Genomic DNA, 26394 nt, shown 5'->3' with positions numbered 1-26394 from the left:
TTAGACCCCCCTAACAGTACAGAGACCCCAGAAAACCATATATTTTCAGAAAGTACACATTCTGACGAATCCAATATGGGTAAATAAGTGTTTCTACTGCAAACTGCCAAACTGCAAAGCAATGCTGAACATAACGGTTTTTATCAAATTTCTGAAAATCGTCACAAAGCTTGAATTCTACCCCATTATATGCCACACATTTCGTAACTTATCAGCATAAAACATCCTAAATATGAACGCCAGGGGTCTACTGAACACTTTGATGCCCAATATGCATAGATATACCAAACTATGTGGCACACAGAGACCCCCAAATGACAATAGTGTATATACATTTTCACGGCTGACGCGCTGGCTGCTTCAATTTGAGCACCTGGTGTGTGTATTATGCGACATTAGACCCCCCTAACAGTACAGAGACCCCAGAAAACCATATATTTTCAGAAAGTACACATTCTGACGAATACAATATGGGTAAATAAATGTTTCTACTGTAAACTGCCAAACTGCAAAGCAATGCTGAACATAACGGTTTTTATGAAATTTCTGAAAATCGTCACAAAGCTTGAATTTTACCCCATTATATGCCCCACATTTCGTAACGTATCAGCATAAAACATCCTAAATATGAACGCCAGGGGTCTACTGAACACTTTGATGCCCAATATGCATAGATATACCAAACTATGTGGTGCACAGAGACCCCCAAATGGATATATAGTAAATAAAATTTACAAGGCAAAACAAAATAAGGCAGTAAAGAGTGAAATGCAAAAAAATCCAATAAAACCACAAAAATCAATGTTTTTTTTCCAGACTCGTGTTATCGGCCGTCAGAATCACAGTTTGAATATTATAGCTGGGCCAAACAGGTTATATGGCTAGAAACAAGTGAACACAACATACGCAGAGCTGAAAATGCAATAAAATGGCTAAAAATTCAATAAAAATGCTAAAAATGCACCAAAATACCCAAAATTGCAATATAATCACCGAAATAACATAAAAAAGATATTGCACAGTACGGTTAGCGAATACGCTATTCGTAATGGCAATAAAACATTTTTTTCAGCCAAAAAAAGAAACGATGCGATAAGAAAAAAAAAAAAAAGCCACAATGCCATGTATGTGCGTGTGCGTGTGTACAAATGGTAAATTACATGTTATGTGCGCGTGTGTGCGTGTGCACATGTGTGTAAGTGCAGTGAGTGTAAGTGACCCCCCCAATCCCCAAAAATGTATGTGTAAGTGTGTGTAAGTGTGAATCTAAGTGTGTATTACTGTAATAAGTGTGTGTTGGTGTGTTTGTGTGTGTAATTGTTGCACTAACCTGAAAAAATCGCTGGAGACTGTTGCAGGCGATCTGGAAGGGCCTCAGGAAGAGATCTGCGACGTCCTCTGTGTGCCTGTGCTGTGGGGGCGGAGATATCCAGCGCGGTGTAGGCTGCAGCAGCAGGACACGTAAGTTACACGTGCCTGCTGCTGTTTTTGGGCCCCTGGGCGATCGCGCCCCAGGGGCCACTCGATCCCCTGCTCTGCTCGTTGCCTAGGGGCAGGGGATCGATGCGGAACGGAGCGAGCGGCTCTAACAGCCGCTCCTCCGCTCCAGAACCCGGAAGTGCTGCAGAACGTAGAATCTACGTTCTGTGGCATTTCAAGTTACTTTTCCACAGAACGTAGATTCTACGTTCTGTGGCACTTAAAGGGTTAATAATATGTGGAAATTAGCTCTAATGGATTATTTATATAAAGAGAGATATGATAATTTAAGGATGCACCGAATCCACTATTTTGTATTCGGCCAAACTGCCGAATACTTTGTAAAAGATTCAGCGAAATACCAAACCGAATCTGAATCCTAATTTGCATAAGCAAATTAGGGGTGGGAAGGGGAAAATTGTTTTACTTCCTTGTTCTGTGACAAAAAGTCACACAATCTTTGCATATGCAAATTAGGATTCAGATTCAGTTCAGATAGTCAGAAGAATTCGGTTGAATCCTAATCCTGTTGAAAATCCCGAACCAAATCCTGAACTTGCTGCATCCCTAGTTACTGTAATTCACACATAAGAACTGAGCTTTTTAATTATACACTTTATTTTAAACCAATTTTTTTTTCTGTTTAAATATTTCACACATTGTTATAAGTATAATATTCCCTTAAATATGCCTGTCTAAGATTACCAGTTATGTCTGTGTAAGCAGAATGGTACAGTGTTTATAAGCATTGCTTAATAATCTACTTCTTGAAGTCTGACCATTACCCTATTTTGTTTCAGCTATATAACCTTATGAAAAATTATGATGATTTGCTAGTTGTGGGCAGTAAGAATATATTTCCTAATGTTCCAACAGCCTTTTCCATGTTTTGTACTGCATGTCTGTGTACATATATCATATTTTACTGTTACCTTAAAGATACAAATTACCCATTTTCAGCCTTCAGTGAGGATGTGTAAAAGCCACTTAGTCAGCAATGTGCCACTAAATCAGCACTTTTGAGTAAAGCTTTCGAGCTATATGGAATTAATGCTTTGAGAGATATAAAATACTGTTATGCCTTTCGCTTAAATTAGTCTTCCCTCCCTAGTTATACGCAAACCCCAAGTTAATTTATGTAGCTGACCTATGACCACTGCAAAGTGATTAAGATAACGTCTGCTGAAAATATTTGTTTTTGTATTTTAAAAGAACTTTAATTTCATGATTTATAACTGTTTATTAAAAGAGAAGAACAAATATTTGTCTTTTTTGTCTAATATAAATCTAATACAGGTATGGGACCTATTATCCAGAATGCTCGGGACCTGGAGATTGCCAGATACAGTAATGGGTCTTTCTGTAATTTGGATCTTCATACCTTAAGTCCACTAGAAAATCAAGTAAATATGAAATAAACCCAATTGACTGGGTTTGCTTTCAATGAGGATTAATTATATCTTAGTTTGGATCAAGTACAAGGTGCTGTTTTATTATTACAAAAGAAAAGGAAATAATTTTAAAAAATTTGGATTATTTGATTATAATGGAGTCTATGGGAGACAGCCTTTCCATAATTCAGAACTTTCTGGATAATGGGTTTCTGGATAATGGATCCCATACTTGTATTAATAAATAGGGCAATAATACATTTTATTCATTTATATTTCTGCATATACAAACATGCTAAGCTCCATGGGTGGGGACCTCCTTCCTCCCTAATCTTTGTATATTTCAATCTATTGCACTTTGTAGACTGTGATATTTTATCCTGTGACTCTATTGAGAGGGTGGCTATACAAAGAACTGTATAATTTGTTGACTAGCTTCTGTAATATACCATATAAATTGTATAGCAATTCCCACTTTATTATGAAACACTGTATCTATGGTACTTTTTGAATTTCTTACACTCTATTTCACCTTACCTGTTAGGATTTCAGAAACTACAATAAACATAAATATTAAAAAAAATAATAATTAAAAAAAATATATATACAGTATATATACACACACCATATAACGCTCAGTATATTATTACCCGCACCTTTGCCACTGAAGCAAGGAGTGTGAATAAAAGAGGAGCATTTGAAAAACTATTGCTACTCAAGACTAAGGTAGCTTTCAGCCCTTCAACTGGCCACTCAAATGCCCTTGACCTACAGTATTCCATAATTTGATGACTCATTTATACAGCCCAAAAAAAGGTCTGATCAGTGTTTGGTTAGGAACTGACAGGCACCGGCACAGGCACCCTCCTTGGCGAAGTTGTCAAATGAGACAGAGTGGCTAGTTCTGTGGTGTAAATGACCACAAACCAGTTACTAGTTTATCATATTTATTTTGGGGCTCTATAACTTCACACCCCTCAAAGAGGTTGTACATTTTCTTTCATCATTCTGAGTTTAATATCTGTAAATTAAGTTTTATCATGTTCCATAAAGAAACATTACACCTGTTACTGTATATTTTTTATTTTAGTTCCTTGTCCCACTGACCTTCAATATTCTTCCCCCAAGAAATGTGTTTCATCAGGTGTAACAATATCCTACTGATCTGTACTTCAGGTTTGTTATCTTAACAATGCAATATAAAGTTATACCACTAATGACCTGGTGTTTAGGAAATCAGCAGATGTAGCAAAAATGTTATGGTAAAGTAAACCAGGAATTGCAGCACACGTAATAAACAGTGACTCATATATTGTTATATACTCCCTGAGCTCTTCATCAAACCGTCCCTGCTGATTACGAATCCAGCTGAATTAGAAATGTTGAGGTGTGCAGGTGTGCAAATGGCCATTTTGGGAAACACGTGTAATTGGCTGCACTAATTTAGTGTCCTAAGGTCTTATCGATTTATCCTTGTTTGACTCAGGTGTTTATTTTAGGGTTTAATTGTATTTTTTGACTTTATATTTGATATCTATGGTTTTAATTCACAGGTCATGAAAAAATTGTATTCAAATGTCCCAGGAATCACATGGCCTGCATAGGAACAAAAACTTGCATCCATTATAGCAAACTTTGCAATGGAGTCTATGACTGCCCAGGTGGCTATGATGAAGGCGCACATTGTCGGGGTAAGTCTTCCTTAAAAAAAATACATTTTTTTGTTGGGGACCAGTGCTACTGAAATTAAAAAAAAATCAACTTGAAAGTATATTTATAGTAAATGGTATCACTGATTTTAGTTAATTATATTTTCATATACAGTATATATATATATACAGTATGTTGTTTTTTTAATAAAACCCATAAAAACTCTATACATTTTGCCTGCATGAATATGATGCTAAAAGTGGGGAGTGGAGGATGTTTTTTTCATATTATTATCTGCTGGACTAAATTTTAATTCTAAATTAGTGCATATATCGTAAGCAATTAGCTCAACTTACAACATGACTTCCACACCAGATCCTCAAAAACCTCAAAACAGGTTGTAATGTATTCATAGGAAAGGTTGTTGTGATCTGTTCTAAACCTATGCATACATGCAAGAGGGCAAGCTATGGATAAGGTTATTTTTCCAGCCCCGGCATTAGTAAATGAGACCCATAAGACACAAGTAATTGCAAATAAAAGCTATGCCTCTTTTTGTATTCAACACTGCCTTCATCATGCACTGTTTTATACAAGAGAGGTGGAAGGTGGGCTGCATATGCACATGTACTGCACATTCCCTGTAATGCTCAAAATGTGTGTAATTTAGCTAGGGAGTGCTAAGGAAGCAAATTCATACAACCTGTTCATGGCAGGCATTGAATACAGAGGTCCTTTGAACAACATGTCTAATGCAATGCATAGGCACAATGTTTTTTAAGGCACGTACAGCCCTTAGAACTCATGCAAGTGCATTTACATCTTCAAAAATGGGCCCTAACATTTGTTCATTTACTTGCCAGATTGAGCCACTGTGACTGATTTATGAACATAGGTGCTAAATTACTAAACTGCAATCCCAGTAGCATTAACTTAGCAACTGGTTTTTAAAAATGCAGATAGCGAAGAGGCACGCACTCCATGGACCAACGGATAAAATAAAAGATCTTTATTGAAACAGCTAAAACAATGATCCTTTTTTTAGCTGTTTCAATAAAGATCTTTTATTTTATCCGTTGGTCCATGGAGTGCGTGCCTCTTCGCTATCTGCATTGATATTACTCCCCCAGCTACGGGTTCGGGGCGCTGCACCCGGGCCACTCTGTGAATTCGGTGAGTCTTCATCTTTACTAAGATTGCTGTGTTTGTGATTTGTATGCTGTGCACCGAGTGAAATTGCACCCTCCAACGATAGACCCAGGGTTTCTACACCTGGGTCCTACTCTGCGCTAGGTGAGCGGTTAATTAATTAATTTTGGCTTTACTTAAGGACCAAGCCGATAATAATTTTCTGGTTTTTAAAAAGTCTACTACAAGTTGAGTAATGAAAGCTAAGACCTGATTAGTTGCTACTGGCAAATGCATGTGCAATTTAAAACCTATTGTTTTATATAAGATCTACTGTGTGATGACACAGTGATCAATGGCCCTCTAGTCCCTAATGTATTAACATTTTAATCCACTATACAGTAGATGTGATACATATAATTACGCAGAGTTTTGCTGCAATATTTTGTAGTTTATTTGTTACAATGACATGTTTCGAGTCACATCAGACCCTTTATCAAGTACTGTTTGTAACAAACATCTTATAATCAATTCGACTAGAGGGTTAACCCCAGTGCAACAGATTACAAAGGTAAACTTAGCTAGAACATTTCCTCCTTTACCCTTCCTGAATATGAAACAAGGGTTTTAAATAAAAGGTTTTGGCTTTGTACCTACATGTAAAGGTGAACTTGTGGACTGAGAAATTGATTTTCAAAAATGTATTGGATGTCTTCAGTTAAAAATGTATTTTTCCTCCAAACCTGAACAATAAAGGCAGGACAACGTATTTGACAAATTTCACAAAAAAAAAAAAAAACAATTGAACCACCTACTTCAAAATTTTGCAGCAAAGTTCTGAGTAATTATATGCTTCACTCACATCTAGAATGGATTCAAGTGAAAGTTATCTTTATGAATTGAAGCGTAAAGGTCAGAGGACTATATGTGCTAGAGAGACACCAAGGGGGTTATTTATCAAAGTCTGATTTTATCTCAACAACAACATTTTCTGCTCCGATCAAATCTGCTTGGGTTTTTTATGCTTATTTATTATTACATTTTCCCAAAAAATTGCTTTACAGGAAAAAAATCTAATTTTAAATCTAATTTATTTTCAGATTTTTCACCTGAAAACTGCAATTTTGTATGCTTTTTTTGCCTGAAAACTTCGAGGTTACATAGTTAAATTGGGTTGAAAAAAGAGTCCATCCAGTTCAACCCCTCCAAATGAAAACCCAGCATCCATACACACACCCCTCTCTACTTTTAATTAAATTCTATATACCCATATCTATACTAACTATAGAGTTTAGTATCACAATAGCCTTTGATATTATGTCTGTCCAAAAAATCATCCAAGCCATTCTTAAAGGCATTAACTGAATCAGCCATCACACCATCACCCGGCAGTGCTTTCCACAACCTCACTGTCCTGACTGGGAAGAACCCCCTACGTTGCATGAAACCCACATAAAAAAAATCATTGGGACTTCTCCCATTGATTTACAGTATATGCAACTTTGACAGGTCTGAGATGCAGGATTTTCTGATTCAGACTTTTCCATTCTAAGGGTTAAATAAATTATTGAAAATGTGGTTTTTTAAAAGTCTGATTTTATAAAAAAAATCACAATTTTATTTGGGATTTTTGCATTCAGAGTTTAGTAAATATCCCCCCAAGACTTGTGTGACTATTGTGGTATTAAAATTTGACATCCCTGAAATATTGTTGCATAATTATTTGTATAGTATTTGAAGCTGTATTATAAAATCTATGTATATTATATGTGATGAATTATGTATATTTTCAGAAGGCTTCTAATATATTTTGTTTTCTAATTGCCAAGGATCAATACATTAAACTTGCAATGAATGTTATTATGCTGATTTATTAGTGATTCTGTAACTAACCGAAGGATCAATACAATTAACTTGCATTGGGTGTTTTTATTACCTGAGCCAGTGGTTAGTACAGGGTCAGCAACTAGGAATGCATATTTAGCTGTTCTTTGAGGATTCACTATTGATTTGCAAAATGGCATATTGCTATTTTCCTTTCATATGCCTAATTTGAAAATGCTGAACAGGGGCATTGGTGCTCTGCATTAAGCTATTCTTTGAACATTAATATCACAAACAGGTATAATATTTAAGGATGGGGTGTCAAACAAGGGGTTCCTACACAAATCACCTTATTGCCATTGCCAAACAAAACTGAAAAGGCCCCTTTTAAGAAGTTGGAGGAGCAGTTCAGGAGGTTGATATATATAGTGTCCCTATTGCTTAAAACAGATTGACTTCCCTTTTAATTTAATGATTGTATTGACACGTGTAAGAACTCCTCATTTGATTGCACTGAATAACTTACTCTGTGAGCTACTTGTTTGGGCAAGTGGAAATGCACCAGATTTGTCTTAGTGGGCAATTTTGCTCACTGTGTGTGTCATAAAAAATGACCATTGTGTCAAATGGCTGAATTAACCCATTGCTTATTTAAAGTAATGGGCTATTAAGGATCTATCCCTTGATAAATTTGCAAATATATTTGTTTTAAGATTTAAGGGTAAAATAAACATTTTCGATATCTGCTCATCAACCAGTGTCCCATGGAAGAATCTGTTGGTATGGCATGGTATGGGCTTCTTTTGTACAGTGAGTTTGACATCTGTGATGGTGGAGTTATTTGATGGTTTGTCTTATAGCTATTGTTTTAATATTCATAATATCTAAGAGGGCATAAAACAGTGGTTCCCATATTGAAAAGTGGCTCCTTGGGGATTTGGTTCAACAGAAACAAAGTAAAGTTAGGGTGAGATATTTGGTAAAAAAAATATTTGTTGCCTGTATACTCTTGGAAATATGGCTGATATACTGATATTTTCATAGATCTGTAAAAATCTCACAACCTAAGTGGGCTTCTGACCAGAAGTTGGTCCTCCAAGGGTGCCTTGAGCTATAAAAGTCTGAAAAACATTTTTATAAAATAATATTCTGTTTTAAAATACTCTTAATGAGACGAAGATAGGTGTATGTTTAAAGGAGAAGGAAAGGTTAAAACTAAGTAAGCCTTATCAGAAAGGTCCATCTAAATATACCAGTAAACCCCCAAAGTAATGTTGCTCTGAGTCCCCTGTCAAAAGAAACACAACATTTCTTTCCTTCTATTGTGTACACATGGGCTTCTCTATCAGACTTCCTGCCTTCAGCTTAAACCTCATTGCCCTGGGCAAGAGCATGCTCAGTTTGTTCCTCTCTCCCCACCCCTCCCTTCTCTACTGTAATCTGAGCCCAGAGCAGGGAGAGACTCAGGCAGGAAGTGATGTCACACCACATTAATACTGCAGCTCCTATTCTAAAAAGAGAGTTTCTAGAGCTTTTTACTCAGGTATGGTAAAACATTCTACAGAATAAATATAGCATTCTAGCTTGCACTATTGCAGCTAATCTATTGGCAATAAAATGCCTCCGTAGCTTTCCTTCTCCTTTAATGGTGTAGGATTTCAGAGTACTTGTGTTATATAAACTAAGTTGTAGCAAGCAATGCCATTCAACAGCAGCAACTGTTAGCAAGACATTGTCTGTTTTTTACAAGATTATAAATTCAAATAAGGAGAAGCTAATTTACAAAGTACAGGTACAAGTACAAGCACTGTACAATGATATAGTCTTTCATAATTATCTTGTCTCTGTCTTGGCAACATACAAGAAATTCTCCAACTGCCTTTTTCCAGGGCTTCGTAATAGTTAACACAATCATGCAATATAATATCTCAATTTAGTAACATGCTGCATAAAGAACTAGCAGCAATGTATTAACAGCCAAAACGATTCTGGCCATATGCTAGGCAATATATTGCTGCCAAACCATGGCTGTTACAAACTAAAGTGTCAATGTATCATCTTGTGCATTTTCTGCTTATATTTCACTGAGAGACTTCAGCAGTTTGGAAACTGAAGTAAAGTTATTATGGAGTCTGAAATATTGAAGCACTATATTTCAGAAAGTAATAACTGTATTATGCATCAATGCAAAGCTATTCAAAATGGCAATCACATGAAATATAGAACATTAGACAATGTAATAAAGAATATCTTGAAGGCATTTACTGTGTTTATCATTTATGTTTGCACTATTTATATTACTGCACATTAATTATTCATAGGGAAAACTAGGAGGGTTATGCAACATTGGTGCTTAGCTGTGCCTAATAAAGACAGACCGGTTCAAGGAAACAGCTATGCTTTATGAACATGAGGAATTGTTTAGTTCTTGATGATTATTCCACAGCACTACAAAATATACTAAAAATCACAATGGCTGATGAATCGGCACAAGTTCTGCCTGTAAGTCCACAGGATGACACCCCTAGCACTGTTCTCAATCTTTCCTCTGACAGAGCTGGGTGCAAATAATAATTACTCAAAAAGTTGAATTTAAGCCAAATACTGCACTTTGTTATTTACCCCTTTGTAAAGGAGCCTGTTAAATAATTTGTACATGGTGGTCACTTGTAGGGGCCCATTCACTAAGTTCGAGTGAAGGAATAGAGGAAAAATAGTTTGAATTTCAAATCTTTTTTTGGCTACTTCGACCTTCGACTACGACCTTCGACTTTGAATCGAACGATTCAAACTAAAAATCGTTTGAATATTCGACCATTCGATAATCAAAGTACTGTCTCTTTAAAAATTTCTTCGACCCCCTAGTTTGCCACCTAAAACCTACCGAGGCCAATGTTAGCCTATGGGGAAGGTCCCCATAGGCTTACTAACATTTTTCTGATCGAAGGATAATCCTTCGATCAATGTATTAAAATCCTTCGAATCGTTCGATCGAACGAATTGTGCAAAATCCTTCGACTTCGATATTCGAAGTCGAAGGATTTTAGTTCGGCAGTCTAATATCGAGGGTTAATTAACCCTCGATATTCGACCCTTGATACATCTGCCCCGTAGTGATGAGCAAATTTTTTTGCCAGGACAAAATTGTTGCAGAGACAAAAACGTCGGCACAAGAAAAATGGCCACTGTCTTTAATGCATTTGGAGTGAGCAAAATTGTTGCGTGCATAAAAAAATTGTCCTGCGTGAGGGAAATGGGACAGATTCACTAATCACTACTACTAACTTGTGATTTGGCATTCATTGGTTTAGAAAGGTATATGCCCTATTATCCAAATAAGCATCTCGGAACTTGGTATTTTATATCATTGCAGTTGGCCCAACCACATGCATAGTCCTACTGCACCAAAAATCCTGCCAGTATCCTGAATAAAAATTGGGGAGATATTAATACATTTAACCTGTGCGCGGCCTAAACTCTGCTCCTACTAAGATGGGAGCTCAAAAGATTTACTCTTCTATAACATTCCTTTAGTTTTGGTTTTTCAAACTTTGACTGAAAATATGTAAACTAGTAATGTTTACATTCCTCTTAAATGTTAACATTAATTTTAAGCAAACATTTTCTGTATCTACGATAACCAGTGTCAGACAATGACTTGATTGTGCAGAGCAATCTACCCTATAAAGATTGACTCCTCTAGTGTACAGTATATGCTAAAAAAAAAAAGATTAAGTATTTTCTGTATCCTTTTTAAAACAGTAATAGTAAAATGATTACCTGCATCTATTTACTATTAATATAATTACACAATTTTGGGGGGTTGAACTTAGCTTATGCCAAAATCAGATCCCCCTTTTCTATCTCTGCCTCCCTGACTCCTATTTTAAAATTCTTATTATAGTATTTATATTCTTTAAATGCAGTTTCTATCTCCTCTTTATTCTTATTATATTTATTCTAATTCTCATTTAAGCCACGGGGGGTCCTTAATGCTTAATGATTTACTTATCACATTTAAATAATTGCCATTTTATGTTCTATGTTTTAGCAAAAAACCTACTGGCATAATCTATGGACTAAAGTACTGATATTTAAGAATTAATATTTGCTTCCTTATTTAAGCGGCCTATTTAATAACAACCGGATTTCTATTTTTTTCACAAATCATATTTCTCTCTAAAAAATTGTGTTATTTTTTTACTTGCCAAAAATTTAAAAAAAAAATCCAGATTTATTTAGTATAAAAACCACAAAAAAACTCTAATACATAACATTGCCAAGTAAAAGTAGTCAAGGTCCCATAGAAATCAATAGGATTTGAGCTGATCTTATTGGACCTTTTTTTCAGCATTTCAGAGTTTCTTTCATATTTTTATATTCAAATCTTTTAATCAATTTAATGGCATTTGTGGTTTTAGAGAAAATTAGTTTAATCATGATTTCAAAAAGCTCTGATACCACAAAAAATCGACCAAAGTCCCAAAAGTCTTTATTGCCCCAGTGTCTATTTGCTTTTTGCAAAAATCTTTATATGAATTAACAGAATTGTCACTATTCCCCAAAGATTCTAGTATATGCAAAACTTATATACTGTATGTTCTGGATTATTAGAGATCACTAGATCCAGAATGATACAGGATGATTTTCTGTGAAAATGTCATGTAACAAGTTTAAAGATGTGTATTCATAACTGTCTTTGCAGTACTGATGCTTGAGTCGCTATCTGGGTAATAAAAATCCTCCTTTATCAAGGCTCACCCAGTGGCAGAACTACCAGTGGTGCGAAGGGTGCGATCACACCAGGGGCCACACCCCCTTGGGCACATACTGCACCCAGGCCCCTTCAGTTATAGTTACGTAAATGGGCTCACCCCAAACTAGTATCTTCTATTTGAAAAAGGAGCTGAGTCTCTTCCTCTTCACTAATTTGAGGGTTCAATTACATTGTATCAAAAAATGTTTGCATATACATTTACAAGCTGTGCAAAGTTTTACCCTTTCTTTATATTGAATTTTAAATTCTGCTTATTAAACAAACACCTCCTCCTTTTCTTTTTCCCCTACCCCTCTGAAACAAAGTACTGTATAACCTTCTATAACAACTGCTTAGACATGTGACTCATTCACCCATATTTCTGCAATGGCAATTACATCACATTTCCCATCAGCATCAGGAAGGAAAGCGATTAACAAACCGTCTGTGCAATATTGCTAAATTATTCAAAAGATGGTCATTATAGGGGTAGCTGGTTCATATAATGGTCTTAAAATGTATTAAATACTACTTCCTCTCTATACCATTTGCCATTATATATTGTCCCTTCCTATTCAGTAGCAATTCTGTTGAAAATCAATGGAAGAATATATTTTGGTGAAACAAATTGCAAAAGATATGATATTTTAAAACATTGACCTCTGTATGTGTAGAAGTATATGCACAACTTAATGCTCCATTATTATGTCTTCTCTTAATAGTTCTTACAATGAAAGCCCCCATTTGACTGTTTTAATATATTTTCATTTTCTATTTAAAATGTCCTATGGTAAAGTATAGTGGGTCTATAACTCATTTCATCCTGGAAAAGCTCCAAATTTAGAATTTTATTCATTCTCTCATTCATTTAACTTAATTGCTTCAATGGCTCTAAACTACTTCACTGCATATTAAGTACAACAGTTAAATAAGGGAATAAGCTGGGGGTATTATTCTATTAATTAGATGTATTTTAAAACAGTTGTTGAAAGTAAGAACATTTAATTAAAAATCTTTGGTATAGAACTGTTCCTTCTTTTTCAAACAGATTTTTTTTAAATAAAAACTTAAAAAGAGGATAAAGTTTGGGAAATTGCTGTGTTAATACCAAACTTGCAGTTTGTTGTTGTTAGTTATTCTCTTAAGTACCACCCTAAGATCCACCCCTGCTCTTGTGTATATATGTCAGAGGATAAATCTCTTGGATGCATCAAGGAATTTGATATAAAATCAATAGTGAAAATTAAGCCTTATGAGTGGAACCTATGAGTGAAGACCTGTGAGGATATGTTGAGAGAGAAACAAAGAGTGTTAATCAATCCAAAGTTAAAGCACACAATGTATAATATGTAGCTACGAAGTTGTAGATGCCCTGGTAGTTCTCATGTGTACTGTAAGAGCTGACTGAAGTAACCTATGTTTGTGCAAGTCTGTGAGTAACCCTATGGTGCTTCTTTTCTTATACTAATTTCATTGACTCCATTCTGTAAAATGTTCCAATAAATTTTACTGTAAGTTTCAGATCCATTTGTGCACATTGTATTTAAACTACAACACTAGTAAAACACTTACTTCTAAATGCAGGAGGGGAGTTAAATTTGAGATTGACTCAAAAATATATTACAGAAGGATATAGAAATGTAGATATTTTCAGGTAGATTTAACAGGGGGCTTCCATTGTTTATGAGTCTTGGTACAAGGCAATGGCACCATAAGATACTGATCGATGAATGTATACATTGATGAATATATGCAAGATGTCTCACAATATGCAGATAAGCAAAAGTCTCACTAGTATATTCACTTGCTCCGGCAATTCAGTTTTTGGTCATGTCTTTTAGAATATTATGGGGCAGTGGGACAGTTTGAGTGAATGTTTAAATCTCTTTAAGAATGTAGGAAAATCAAAGAGGACATATTTGAGTATTTGTTCCTTATTATATTAGTTCAGCAGAATAAAACAACATTTTCACAAAATCAGAACTGTTGACAAAACAGAAAGAAAAAAAAATATATCTAATAGCAAAACCTTAGGGTAGAACTACATGGATGACTTTGGTGCTTTTCCGGTGGATCCGACGCGATGCGACAAAACACAGGCGTCAAATCAGATGCAACGGAAAATAAGGTAAGAAATACAAATGTTGGATCTTGTCGCCACGTTCATCCATGCTGCAACACCATCCGCTATTGCTTACCTTATTTTCCTTTGCATCCGATTCCTGTTCCCTGTTGAATGAAACATTTTATTGCAGTACCTCATTTGTGTTATAGTATTAATTTAAAAATGCTATGAACAAATGTGTTCATATCTGGATAAATACATTTTATTTCAATTGCATATAACTTATTTATGATGAGTCACTTAGCATCCATAATTATTGTAGAGATTAAATGGTGTAAACATACATTTTGGTAGTTAAAAAAAAAAAAGATTTGCATGTATTTTGTGCTTTTGAGAACTATCAAGTGAATAAACGAAGGTAATGAAATTTTGTATAAATCATAATAAATGTCAGAACTTGTAGACATGTTTTATCTTGTTTGACCTCTTCACTCATATCACTATACAGTACAGCATAGGTATCTAGCTGATTGATATAGGATGAACTAGGAATCCAGCTTTCTCTGTTTATAGCTTGAATTGAGATGTAACAATAAGAAAATCCCATGATTAGCCAAGATAAGGCTTGCTATCACACCATCTTAATTCTCCACTTCACTAGGAGCTGAAAATTAGCATTCCATTGCAATCTTGAAAATTTACTTCTAAGTGCTGTAAGAGCTCTAGACTGTTCTAATTTTGACATAAATTGCATTGAATAAAAGTACATACCTTGCCTAAATATAGGACTCACACCAAGCTTTAATGGAGTCTCACTTCTTACTGTCATCTTCAGCTATATTAGAAATGAAACTGACAAAAGGTATATGCTTTTATAGCCTCCAGGATTCCATTTCATCCAAATGTTGGCACGATTACCACATTATTCCATCACAATGATCCTATCTCAAAACCTTTCAGACTTGTTCAGGTGTAAGTGTCACCTTATTAATTCAGCTTTCTTGAACTAAGCTGGTATTTTCCTACATTCAATATAACCATATACTGTAAATATGCTTGCTGCTAAATGTCTTAATCGCATATTGTGTTGCTTTGTAATAAAATGGGTTGTTATATGCATTCACATCATCTGCCTTTAGTTGTTGTTTTTGATTTAAACTCTCTGTCTATATTCTAGCATTAACATTGTATGCTATTGTATTGTTTAAGAATTGGCTCATTTACTATTGCTTGAATATCGAGGGTTAATTAACCCTCGATATTCAACCATTGAAGTAAAATCCTTCGACTTCGAATATCGAAGTCGAAGGATTTACAGCAATTACGATTCAATTCTTCGAATTGAACGATTCGAAGGATTTTAACCCATCGAATGATTTTCCTTCGATCAGAAATTGCCTAGAGAGCTTATGGGGAAGGTCCCCATAGGCTAACATTGGTGCTCGGTAGGTTTTAGCTGGCGAAGTAGGTGGTCAAAGTTTTTTTTAAAGAGACAGTACTTTGACTATCGAATAGTTGAACGATTTTTAGTTTGAATCGTTCGATTTGAAGTCGAAGTCGTAGTCAAAGCTCGAAGTAGCCAATTCGATGGTAGCCAAAAAAATACTTCAAAATATTTTTCATTCTAATCCTTCACTCGAGCTAAGTAAATGTGCCCCTTAGTGTAGTCTATGGAGCCTTTGAGCAGACTGGAGGCCATAAATATCCTTTAGGGGGCTATGACTGTCCCACAGCCCTACAGTTGAAGAACCCTGGTCTAGTCTATGGTCAGTGTTTTACTATTCACCCTCAAGTCAAAATAAGTTAATAATTCCACTACTCCATCTCAAAGAAGCCATAATCTAAAATGAGTTTTCTACTCTCATGCCAAGTTCAGTGTGCTAATTTAAGTGGAATTTAGGAACAATACATCAAATGTTGCAATTTGCTGAATAACCATTTAAAAGATTGCACTTTACCTTGACATGAAGCTAAAAAAAGCAACCATTTTGAGAAAACTTGGCTTGTTCAAGAAGTACATATTTTTAACAAATTAGTGTAATGTTCAGTCTGTTACTTGTTGTGCATACAATTTACACATAGTATTGTGGATAACCAACTCAAGACTTCAGTCATCTCTAATTGTAACACTAGTGTATATTTACTGTTAAAATTCAATGTCAAGATTGTTCACAGTATATGGGGACACAAAGGTTCCCATTTGATAGTTGTTCATTTCTGCAGATGGCAAACACAAACGCTATGCACCATCACAGCTTCAGGGGCATCCTATCCCATTGCAAGCACAGATGGTTCAACTCTTTATGATCCCACTGCTTCTATAGTATACAGTAGTTTGCCACTTCAGTGTTACATAATGGCTCCAGTTTACATAATTAACCATTAGACTACTGATAGTTGGCTTGGCCTCATTAAAGGTCTCCTTCTTTTCTAGTTTTTAACACGTTTCAACACTGTATAAATGACCTCTAAAGCTTAATTACAGTACAGCCTAGACAATGTAGCAATGCATCTGTTAGCTATTGATTTATGAGTTGCCATTTATCATTACAGGATACCTAAAAGAAACTCAAACTATGTCCTTTACAGACTTTGTCCTTTTTAAGCAATCGAACAATAGCTTTTTCACTAGTTACAGAAGGGAGAGCACTAACTTGGGACAGATTCCAAAGTTCTTGAATAAACAGCATGTGAATGTTCCCCTACTTCATATAATATGAAACAGATTTGCAGGGGGGGGGAACCCCTGAGTCTTTGGTGTTTATGGGTCGGTATTTAAATGACTCCAATCCGTGGGTTTTTACCGACCCATAAACACCAAAGACTCAGGGGTTCCCCCCCCCGCAAATCTGTTTCATATTATATGAAGTAGGGGAACATTCACATGCTGTTTATTCAAGAACTTTGGAATCTTTCTTTCGTTTAGGATCAAGATGGACTCATTCAACTGAACCCTATCGAATTATTGTATTTACAAACGTCCACCCACAATCTTGTTCCTAAGCTTTTCCATTACATTTTTCATTACTAATTTATTACCATACTTAATAGCATGCTAATTTTTCCCTGAGTTGGTTAATATAACCAGCTTTTGGGTTTCTGTCCTCTTAGAAGGGATCCCTTCAGCTCCATATGCAGCGCTGCTTATTATTTTAAATGGTTTTAATCTCACTGTTTCAATATGGCATGGTGGTGAATAAAAATTGCTTTTTATTTTACTTTGATATTTAATTATTATCATTTTTGCTCTCAGATTTTTTCAGACATATGTAGTGTGGGGAGAAGTCCCTTGTGTTCTTTTTGGTTTACATATTGCTAATTTAGTGGACACCTCAACACTACAAGTCTGCCATTACCTCATTAAGCCTCATCTGAGTCTCTTTTGCACATAACACTAAATACTATAACGTATTCCTCAAAGACATTTCTAAACAAAGGTGCCACTTTTATTTTATTAAATATTGTTGTGTATGTTGATGGAATGACATATATTTGGATGCCATTATAGCCTCCCTGTTTACAAGTATATCAATAATCTGACAGATGCAAAGTGACATTTCAAAATAATGTTGGAAATAAACTTTTGCAACATTGGTGTATTGCTATAATAAATATTCCCTAAAGAACAACATCTGAACTAGTGTGATTTCATTTTCTGCTAAATATAAATGTTCTTTTTCTTGCCATCAGCTAGTACATAGTGCTTTGGGGGTCTTTTGAGTGTTTTGTTGGGTCTGAATATTGAATCATATCTTTTGTTTTAGTTATAATTTATGGCTACATAATCATAAAGCCATAACTGTACTTTAGACCACACAGCCATTATTGTGAAAAACAGTTTATTTGACTTTGACACATACTATACATTTATGTGTCTAACATATCAATGTCAAATTGCAATAAAATATTTATAATATTTATAATATATATATATATTTTTCAGCAAACACAAGTCTGGTAGTTTGATCAAGTTGCCTTTAGTCGCGTGATAAGTAATTATCACTATTGTCAGCAAGCCCCACCACCGTTTCTGTGAAAAAGCATAGTAATGTTAACAATTTCTGGCTAGATTCAAAAATTTAAGTTATGCTAATTTAGAAAGAATGTAAATAACAATGTTTCCACATAAAAGAAATGTGTTTACCTTGCAATGTGGATGCAGGTTGCGCATAGCATTTTCAGAGTGAGGGTTGTGTAATTTAAGGATTGCCTATTTAAAACGGTGTTTTTGCACCTGAGTCACTGAGTGCAAATCTGGTACTCAGTAATATTGGCACAACTCAATGTTTGGACCCTAGAGCTACCACCAAGTGTAGGGTGGCAGTATTAAAGGATTTACATTGGAGGGCCTTGGCCACCTCTGCAAAAAAAAAAAAAGTTTTTGGCACTCTAGCAGGATATCATGGGAGACAGGTCTCCCTGATGCAATGTTTGCCCCCGCTATTGTTACAACACTAGAGGTAGCTCCAAGGTTTCCCAGTATCTATTCCTGCAGTAGGTCACCATTCAAAGAAGAGGCAGGTGTCACTGGCAACCATGTGGAGTGCAGGAATGTATTTAGATGGATGTACCTTTATTATTTGCATCAATATGCTCCCTCCGTTGCTTCCATTTGTAAAAGATTGTAAATAACAGAATCCACACAGTGACAAGAAAATATCAAACCAACACTTGGAGGCAGATTTATCAAAGGTCGAGGTGAATTTTCGAATTAAAAAATTTGAATTTCGAGCTATTGTTGTGTACTTCAACTAGGGAATAGTCCAAATTAGATTTGAATTTGAAAAAAATTTGAAAATTCAAATATCAAAATTTATCATGTACTTCGACCATTCGCCATCTAAAACCTACTGAATTGCTGTTTTAGCCTATGGGGGACCTCCTAGAACCTATTTGGAGTCAATTGGTGGACTTTAATAATTTGAAGTTTTTGGGAAAAACTTTGAATCGAAAACGGACAAAAAAAACCTTTGACTTCATTTTGTTCTTTTTGAATTTGAATTCTAGAATTTTTTCAAATTCGAAATTTGACCCTTGATAAATATGCCCCTTGGAGTTAACTTTATAACACCCTTATGATGCAATAAAATAGAACAGAGGCTTGATTGACATCAATTACTCATTTTCGCAGTTAGAATTATTTAGGAAAACATTTAAATATTCAGTTGCACTGTAGCTGCATTTGATGTATTCAGTCCATAATCACAACTGATGTAGCACATATGTTAAGCTGTAACATTTAGTAGATATAAATGAGATGGCAGTACATGGGAAAAATATGTAGTATGCAGACTTCTCTATAATAAGGATAATATTGCATTCTGATAAGACCATCAACGCAAATTTAGCAATGGTAGATAACCAGCGTTAATTTTGAATTATCCTTTTTTTTTTTTAAATAAATAATCCTTCCATTGGTATGCTGTTCATTTGCAATTTATAGCAGTGTTTGCTGAAAATCACAGCTAATATAAACAAGCATGACTTCTAACAATGCTGAACTGAGCATTCAGAGCTCCATTATTCTGTTCATTGAGAGGTGGTTAATGTTTTATGAGAACAAAGTCTAAGTTTGCCAGCACTAAAAATGCAGAGAAACGCTGAGAATCATAGCAAGAAAAGACAGAGAAATGAAGAGGGAATAAGGAAAGAATAACCGGGAAATATGAGAGTGGGTGGGTAAGGAAAGAGGATGGAGTCAGAGAGGAGAGTGGGATAATACAGAGAAATGAAGAAGAGATGTAATAAGTAAAACTCATTTCCAAGCTTTAATTACTGTATATATTGGTACTACCGCTAATCTAAAGAAATTTGTGTATTATGGCTCATGTAGAGCATACCTCTCAGATAATGTGAGGACCTAGTCTCCATTCTCTATTTTTGGTGACTCGAGAGTCTGAAATTAGCCCCTCGTCTATACTGAAGAACAAATTAGCTATACCAAAGAAAAAATGAACTCTAATTACTACTCTAATTGGGCCAATTTATTAAACCACAACTTTTTGATAAAGGGCCTGGTTGGCTCGAAACGTTGCCTTTTTGTATGCTATGGGCTAAATAAACTCTGCATTTGACCACTTTTGCAAATTTAGATTATAAAATAGAAACAAATATCAGATCAGAGATTTTACTTTTTAAAACTTCATTCTAAAGAATCGTCGTGCCTCTTCCACAAATGTAGCTACAAGGTTACAACTCGCTGCAGAACTAAGAAATTTACACCTATAGAGGAACCAATTTTTTCGTACACAAACAACCACATGGTGTCCAAACAGTCCCGCATACCCTCCGGAATTGATTATCATAGTAGACTAGGTACGGATCACAATCTGCAAAAATGGAATAGATACAATTCCTACTGCTGCTCCTTGAAGGAGGATGAAGAAGAGCTGGCGGAGGAGATGGGGGCAGAGGACACGCTGTCAGTAGAATAGCCAGGGAGGAGAAATCAAGTGCTGCAGGATGGATGGTCGCCCTTTTCTGAAGACGTGCAGAAGCGGAGTTTCTGTAAGTTATTTCTTAATAAAGATTTTACTATTTTAAAGTTTAATTTGTCTTAGTGTTTTTTTTTCTTTGTATATTACCAAATTTTTTTACATTTTTTTTTATGTTACTGGTCCTTTAATGTGTTTAGACACTCACACTAACAGGCAAACAATTTTGTGTGTGGGTAGGTTTAATTTGAAATAGCCCTTGAAATAGTAATTTATCTCAGAATTTTTAGAAACCTTACCTTCATATATGCAAATATGTTCAACACAATTAAAGAATGAATATCATTTATGCTAAAGCAAGTTCTCTTGGTTACATTATAAAATAGTTCATGTTGCTAATACCAGAAATGCCTTTACAAATTATTATTGTTTAGAAAGTTATGCTTCTGAAAGATTTAAAAAGTAAAATATTCAGATTTCAAATTGAAGAAAGTAGTAATACAAAATGCTTAGTTTACTGTGTCACTGAATAAAGAAACTTAGGGGGAAATGTAATAAGCATTACGAAGAGGAAAACAATTTGCATGAACAAGAATAAAAATTTGCTCTTCGCAATGTAATATTCTTCATTACACTGATGTTGCATTGCAAATTTAATTGTATGTTGCACACTTTTAAGGAGTGCTTGAAGGTGTTGTAATTGTTTGGAGCAAACATCTTTTTCAGTAAGAAATTGTATTACATACACTGCATAGTGGAGCAAGCTATGCAATTCTCAATCTTTCTTCCACTGTTGGAAGTGGTCACTAAACAGGTTTCCAGGTTATATTAAATTTGCACAAAGTCATACGTTTTTTTATTATTCCCCCATTAAACTTTTTTAAAGGCAACTGAGCAGCTTCACATGGTCCATAGTATAGAATACATACTTTAGAAGATTAGAGCCTTGAAGTTGGAAGTACTGTATAATATCAGCCATACAACAGCTTTAAATCAAATAGTAAGATAGACTAAAACACTAATAACTGTTTAAAGGGGGAAGAGCAGGAAAGTTCTCACTGTGGTAGTAAATTGAAGGAGAACACTGTTAGAATTTTGCAAAAGAAGACTTTTGCTAATTGAAGACTTTTGCTAGTGTGTTGAACTAGAAAACTCTAATGGTAAGTTCTTTGCAAGTGCAAGGTAAACTTATGTGTGAAAAGCATTCAAGCAAATCCTAAATTGAGCGCAATTTCCAATTGCATTTGTGTTAAAAAATAAACCCTATTGCTAATTTGCTGTTGTAGGAAAATATATAATAATAAGATGGTCATAAACTTTTTTTTTTACAACATAGTATATTCTTTTGTGTATTACATGATAGTAAAAGGAATAATAGTAATAATGGATATTATTCATGGTATAATAGATATTTTTTGGTAAAATAAGTAATTTGTGCATTGTTTTAGCTATTGAATGGAAGTTAAAGGAAACTTCCAAACCAAACTGACAACATTATTGCAAATTTCAAGTGACTGTTTGCAAAACAGATGATGAGCAGCAGAAAAAGAAGGTAAAATCATTCAGAAATCAGTTTGAATCAGGTGGAAATGAGTTTTACTTATTCAGAAATCAAATTGAAATCCTATAAATCAAAAAGATGTATCCATTTTTATGTGGCACATATCTCAAACCCATATATAAATGTCACACCAATTTATGATTTCAGTTTATACTGCTTTTGGAGAAGACATTAAAAATAAAGGGCAATGGATTTATTACTGTGGATATAGCCTTTGTTGTACAGCAGCCTGACATTACTGTAGAGTTGTGATGAGCTGAAGAGATTTTTGGATAATAGTTAATTCTGGTCTATAATAATGGTCTATAGTGTAATAAAATTCAAGGTATAAGACAGATACTGTATTGCGCCCAACTAAAGTAATATTAATTCTTATTATTTTGTGTTAAATGAAAAATGTTCTTTATAAAGCAATGAGTAGTCCAGTTTTGCTGAAAAAGTCACGAAACTCTGAAAAAAATTGCAAAACTCTGAAAAATTTGTGAAATGCATACAAGTCAATAGATGTCCAAATAATTTTGACACAAGGGAATTTTTATGTGCGACAATTTTTCCAAGCCAATTTTTCCACGGCAAATTTTCACTGTAGTTTGCGAAAACATTTGCAGTCAGCGAAATCCAAAAATTCAGCACAAATCCATGCCTGGCAAATAAATTCACCCATCACTAGTGACGAGCCACTGGTGAAATAGTCATTAGGAGAAGGACTAGAACACCACTAAGCCATAAATAATTTTATGATTGTATATATTCGTTTATTTATTGTCATCATTCTGCTTTTCAGCAGGTTAGATTCCAAGGACTTGAAAATAGAATCTGACAAACTATAAAAGTGTTCTATGACAGAATAAAAAAATAAAGTGCATAGAATCAAACACTGAAATAAAACAGAAATGTATGTAGCTGTTATTTTGTTTGTTGGGTAGGCAATGACCCCCTATGTAGGTCAATCAGTACATCACACCATTACAAATACATAGCGCATTTTGTTTACAGGAAAATATGTCCGGATGCTATCATAGTTCTTAAAGCTTACATGATATCTTGATACCATGAAGTCAGTTTAGTTACATATTATATTCATAGGTTTTAAAGAAGATCCTATTTATATACAAATTTACAATATACAGTACAACATTCAATTTCAAATTTTAGTTGGATACGTATAGATAAGATCTGTTATCCAGAATGCTTGGATTCTGGGTTTCCGAAATGACATCACGCTGGCAAATTTTAGCCTGCGTTAGTCACTTCGCCCTTTAGTAAATTTACCCCTATATGAGTGATGGCTTACCTAAAGGGATCTCTTTGTAGTTTCAAAGTTACATGAAAAGCAGTATTTGTGCGAAACGGCGAAAAATTCGTGAAACGGTGCCGGCGTCTCGTTTTTGACGCGAATTTTCGCGGGCGTTTCGTGAATTTATTTGCTGGTGGCGAATCGTGCAAATTCGCCGCAAATTCGCGCCTGGTGAATAAATTCGCCCATCACTACTATTTTGTCTTTTGGTGGAGAAAAAGAAAAATGTAGACAGCAAAATAAGTTTTGAAAACACATCATCTACCAGTGAATATTTAATTTTAGTTTGCCTAACTTGCAGTGAATTATGAATAAGTGCCCCCTCAAAATAATCAAAAATATTACAGCATGGATCTTTTTTTTTTTTTACATTTTTTTTAAACTTTGGACCTGTTTCTTTCAAATACATTGCCAGAAATGTAATCGTATTTTCCAAGGAATGCACATACATAAAATTACCTAGGTTACAGCAGTCGGATAAACATAATTCTATGTGTCTCATTACTTATAAGCAACATCATTTCTGAGTGTAACTATGGAAGCTCAACTTCTAGTGTGATTGTTATCAGGCAGATCTGAAAATCCAGCTCAAGAAATTCTTTTACATGAATAAATAGGATAAGTGATACTGTGTATTTAATGTCTGAGAAGAAACGTTTGCCTGAAGTGAGAAATGAAAAAGTTTGTGAGTTATATCTCAATTTTATGGAACATTAAAGAGTAATCTTTAAAAGTTTAACAATCTCCCTATAATAATTACCAAGACACATTTGCTCTAGCTTAGGTTCCAAGAACAGCTAGAGGCTAGACACACACAAACACACATTAAATAATAATCAAAAATATAAAATGACAAAAAACTTGGTAAGCCTTTTCTTTAATGTTTGTTGAGTTTAACCCTGTTACTTCACTTCCTAAAATGGAAGATTGGTACATTGTTTTTAAGACTTTGAAACTGATTACAATGTTATAAAGAAAGATGTGACTGCAGCTGCGAGCCTTCCCCCTCGGGCTCAGTGCATAAAAAACCAGCGACTGGCAATTGCGTCCTATTGCCAGCACCTGCACGAGCACAGCCCCTACACGAGTGCTTATGCGTCGGAGCACTGGGGATGATACATACAGGAGTACGTAGCTTCGCCACAAATCCCTGAGCATCAGAGTGGGTCAAAGGGGGCTGCATCACTAGCACAATGAGCACAATAGAGCTCTCTGCACTACTGGAGCCACACTTTATAACAAATAACACACAATAACTGGCCTCTTGCTGCCACCTGAGGCAAGGCTCTCATCTTAACTCATGGCTGGAGCGGCCCTGCATACAGACTTCAATGAATATATAAGTGATTCTGTTTGCACTTTTGGAGTTAACATAAGCACCACACATGTTTTAAATGTGTTCATTAGCCATCACAAAATTCTAAACAAACTAAATTTAGTGGTTATCGGGCTACCTTGCCCTCCGTATTTACTTTTTATAATACTGGGGTGTGGCCTGAATATTTCTCAAGATCAAGAATGGTTAGGTAACCTTACAAATATAGCCATTCACCTTTAAAATCAAACTATCAAACTGCTGCGGAGCGCTGATCAAGAATAATTCAGTCTGACACTGCTAACATCAATCTTCGGGTTTATTCAGACGCATGTGAGAATTACATCGGAAGGTGTACAATTCTAACGCGTTTCGTGCCCTAAAACTTGGCACTTCATCAGGGCATGAAACGCGTTCGAATTGTATGCCCTCCGATGTAATTCTCAAATGTGTCTGAATAAAGCCGAAGATTAATGTTAGCAGTGTCAGACTCCTGAATTATTCTTGATCAGCGCTCTGCAGCGGTTTGATAGTTTGGTGCAGTAGCCGGCAAGGAGTGACTGGCGTATCACGAGAGCTGCGATCAAGCAGGACGATACACAACTCCAGGTGAGCTCCGCCATTACCGCATCGGTAGTTGATGTCTATTAGCCTGTAAAATGTCAACTATTTGAAACATGTAGAATTCCAAAGCATCAAAATAGGTTTTACTTCTCTCAAGAAAAAAATAATTATATAAGCAAGATAGAAAATAGGTCTCAGACGATTTAAATAATGTACGTCAGGTAAGTATATCTCTTTAATATTGTTAATTTATTTGCAAGGAGAGACTTCTAATAATTGTCTCTGAGCTTGAGCAAAGAAAAGTGTGTTTACATTTAAAGCTGTTGGTTAAAAAATAACCTTGAATGCCTTTGAAGTTGAATCCGTTTTCTGTTTGCAAGGCAGCTCGAAATCCTGTTTTAAAGTAGGTTCCAGGCATAGCACTATCTCTTGACAAAGAATTACAGATATATACAGTATATATATATATATATATATATATATATATATATATATATATATATATATATATATATATATATATATATATATATATTAGAGAGGATCAGAACTCACATTGTTGTAGATGAAGAAAATAGTATTTATTCAAGTGATTTTACATCTTAATCCGACGTTTCAGACCTTTTTTATATATACAGATGAAGCCACTTGGATTTGTGAGATAAATGCGTCATGACTCAGGGTTAATTGAAGAAACTGCGTTATCTAAAGTCATCTTAACTCATTTAATGCATTTAACCTTTCCATTAGCATACCAAAGCACCATTGTGAACAATGGTGAATGCTTTAATTAGATGGGATGTTGTGATGCAGTTTTCTGTGTTAAATGAGATAAATGGGATATCTGTGTTTAGTTATTCTGTGTCAAACAGACAAACCAAAGTGGCTGCATCTGTATATAAGTGTATATATAAATATAAAACAAGTTAG

At 35.0% G+C, this 26394-nt stretch overlaps 1 protein-coding gene across 1 annotated transcript in view; it reads left to right on the top strand.

The window, feature by feature from the left end:
- The window catches only part of LOC108702259 (low-density lipoprotein receptor-related protein 1B-like), a 724128-nt gene that overhangs the window by 118545 nt on the left and 579189 nt on the right, over positions 1-26394 (top strand). The window contains exon 3 of the mRNA XM_041578093.1: positions 4424-4561. Within this exon, the coding sequence (XP_041434027.1) occupies positions 4424-4561 (138 nt within the window). The remainder of the gene's footprint in view (positions 1-4423; positions 4562-26394) is intronic.

The sequence above is a fragment of the Xenopus laevis genome, chromosome 9_10S (genome assembly GCF_017654675.1).
Source record: "Xenopus laevis strain J_2021 chromosome 9_10S, Xenopus_laevis_v10.1, whole genome shotgun sequence".
NCBI lineage: Eukaryota > Metazoa > Chordata > Amphibia > Anura > Pipidae > Xenopus > Xenopus laevis.
Note: the sequence above shows the minus strand (reverse complement) of the source record. Positions and strands in the feature narration are given on the sequence as shown.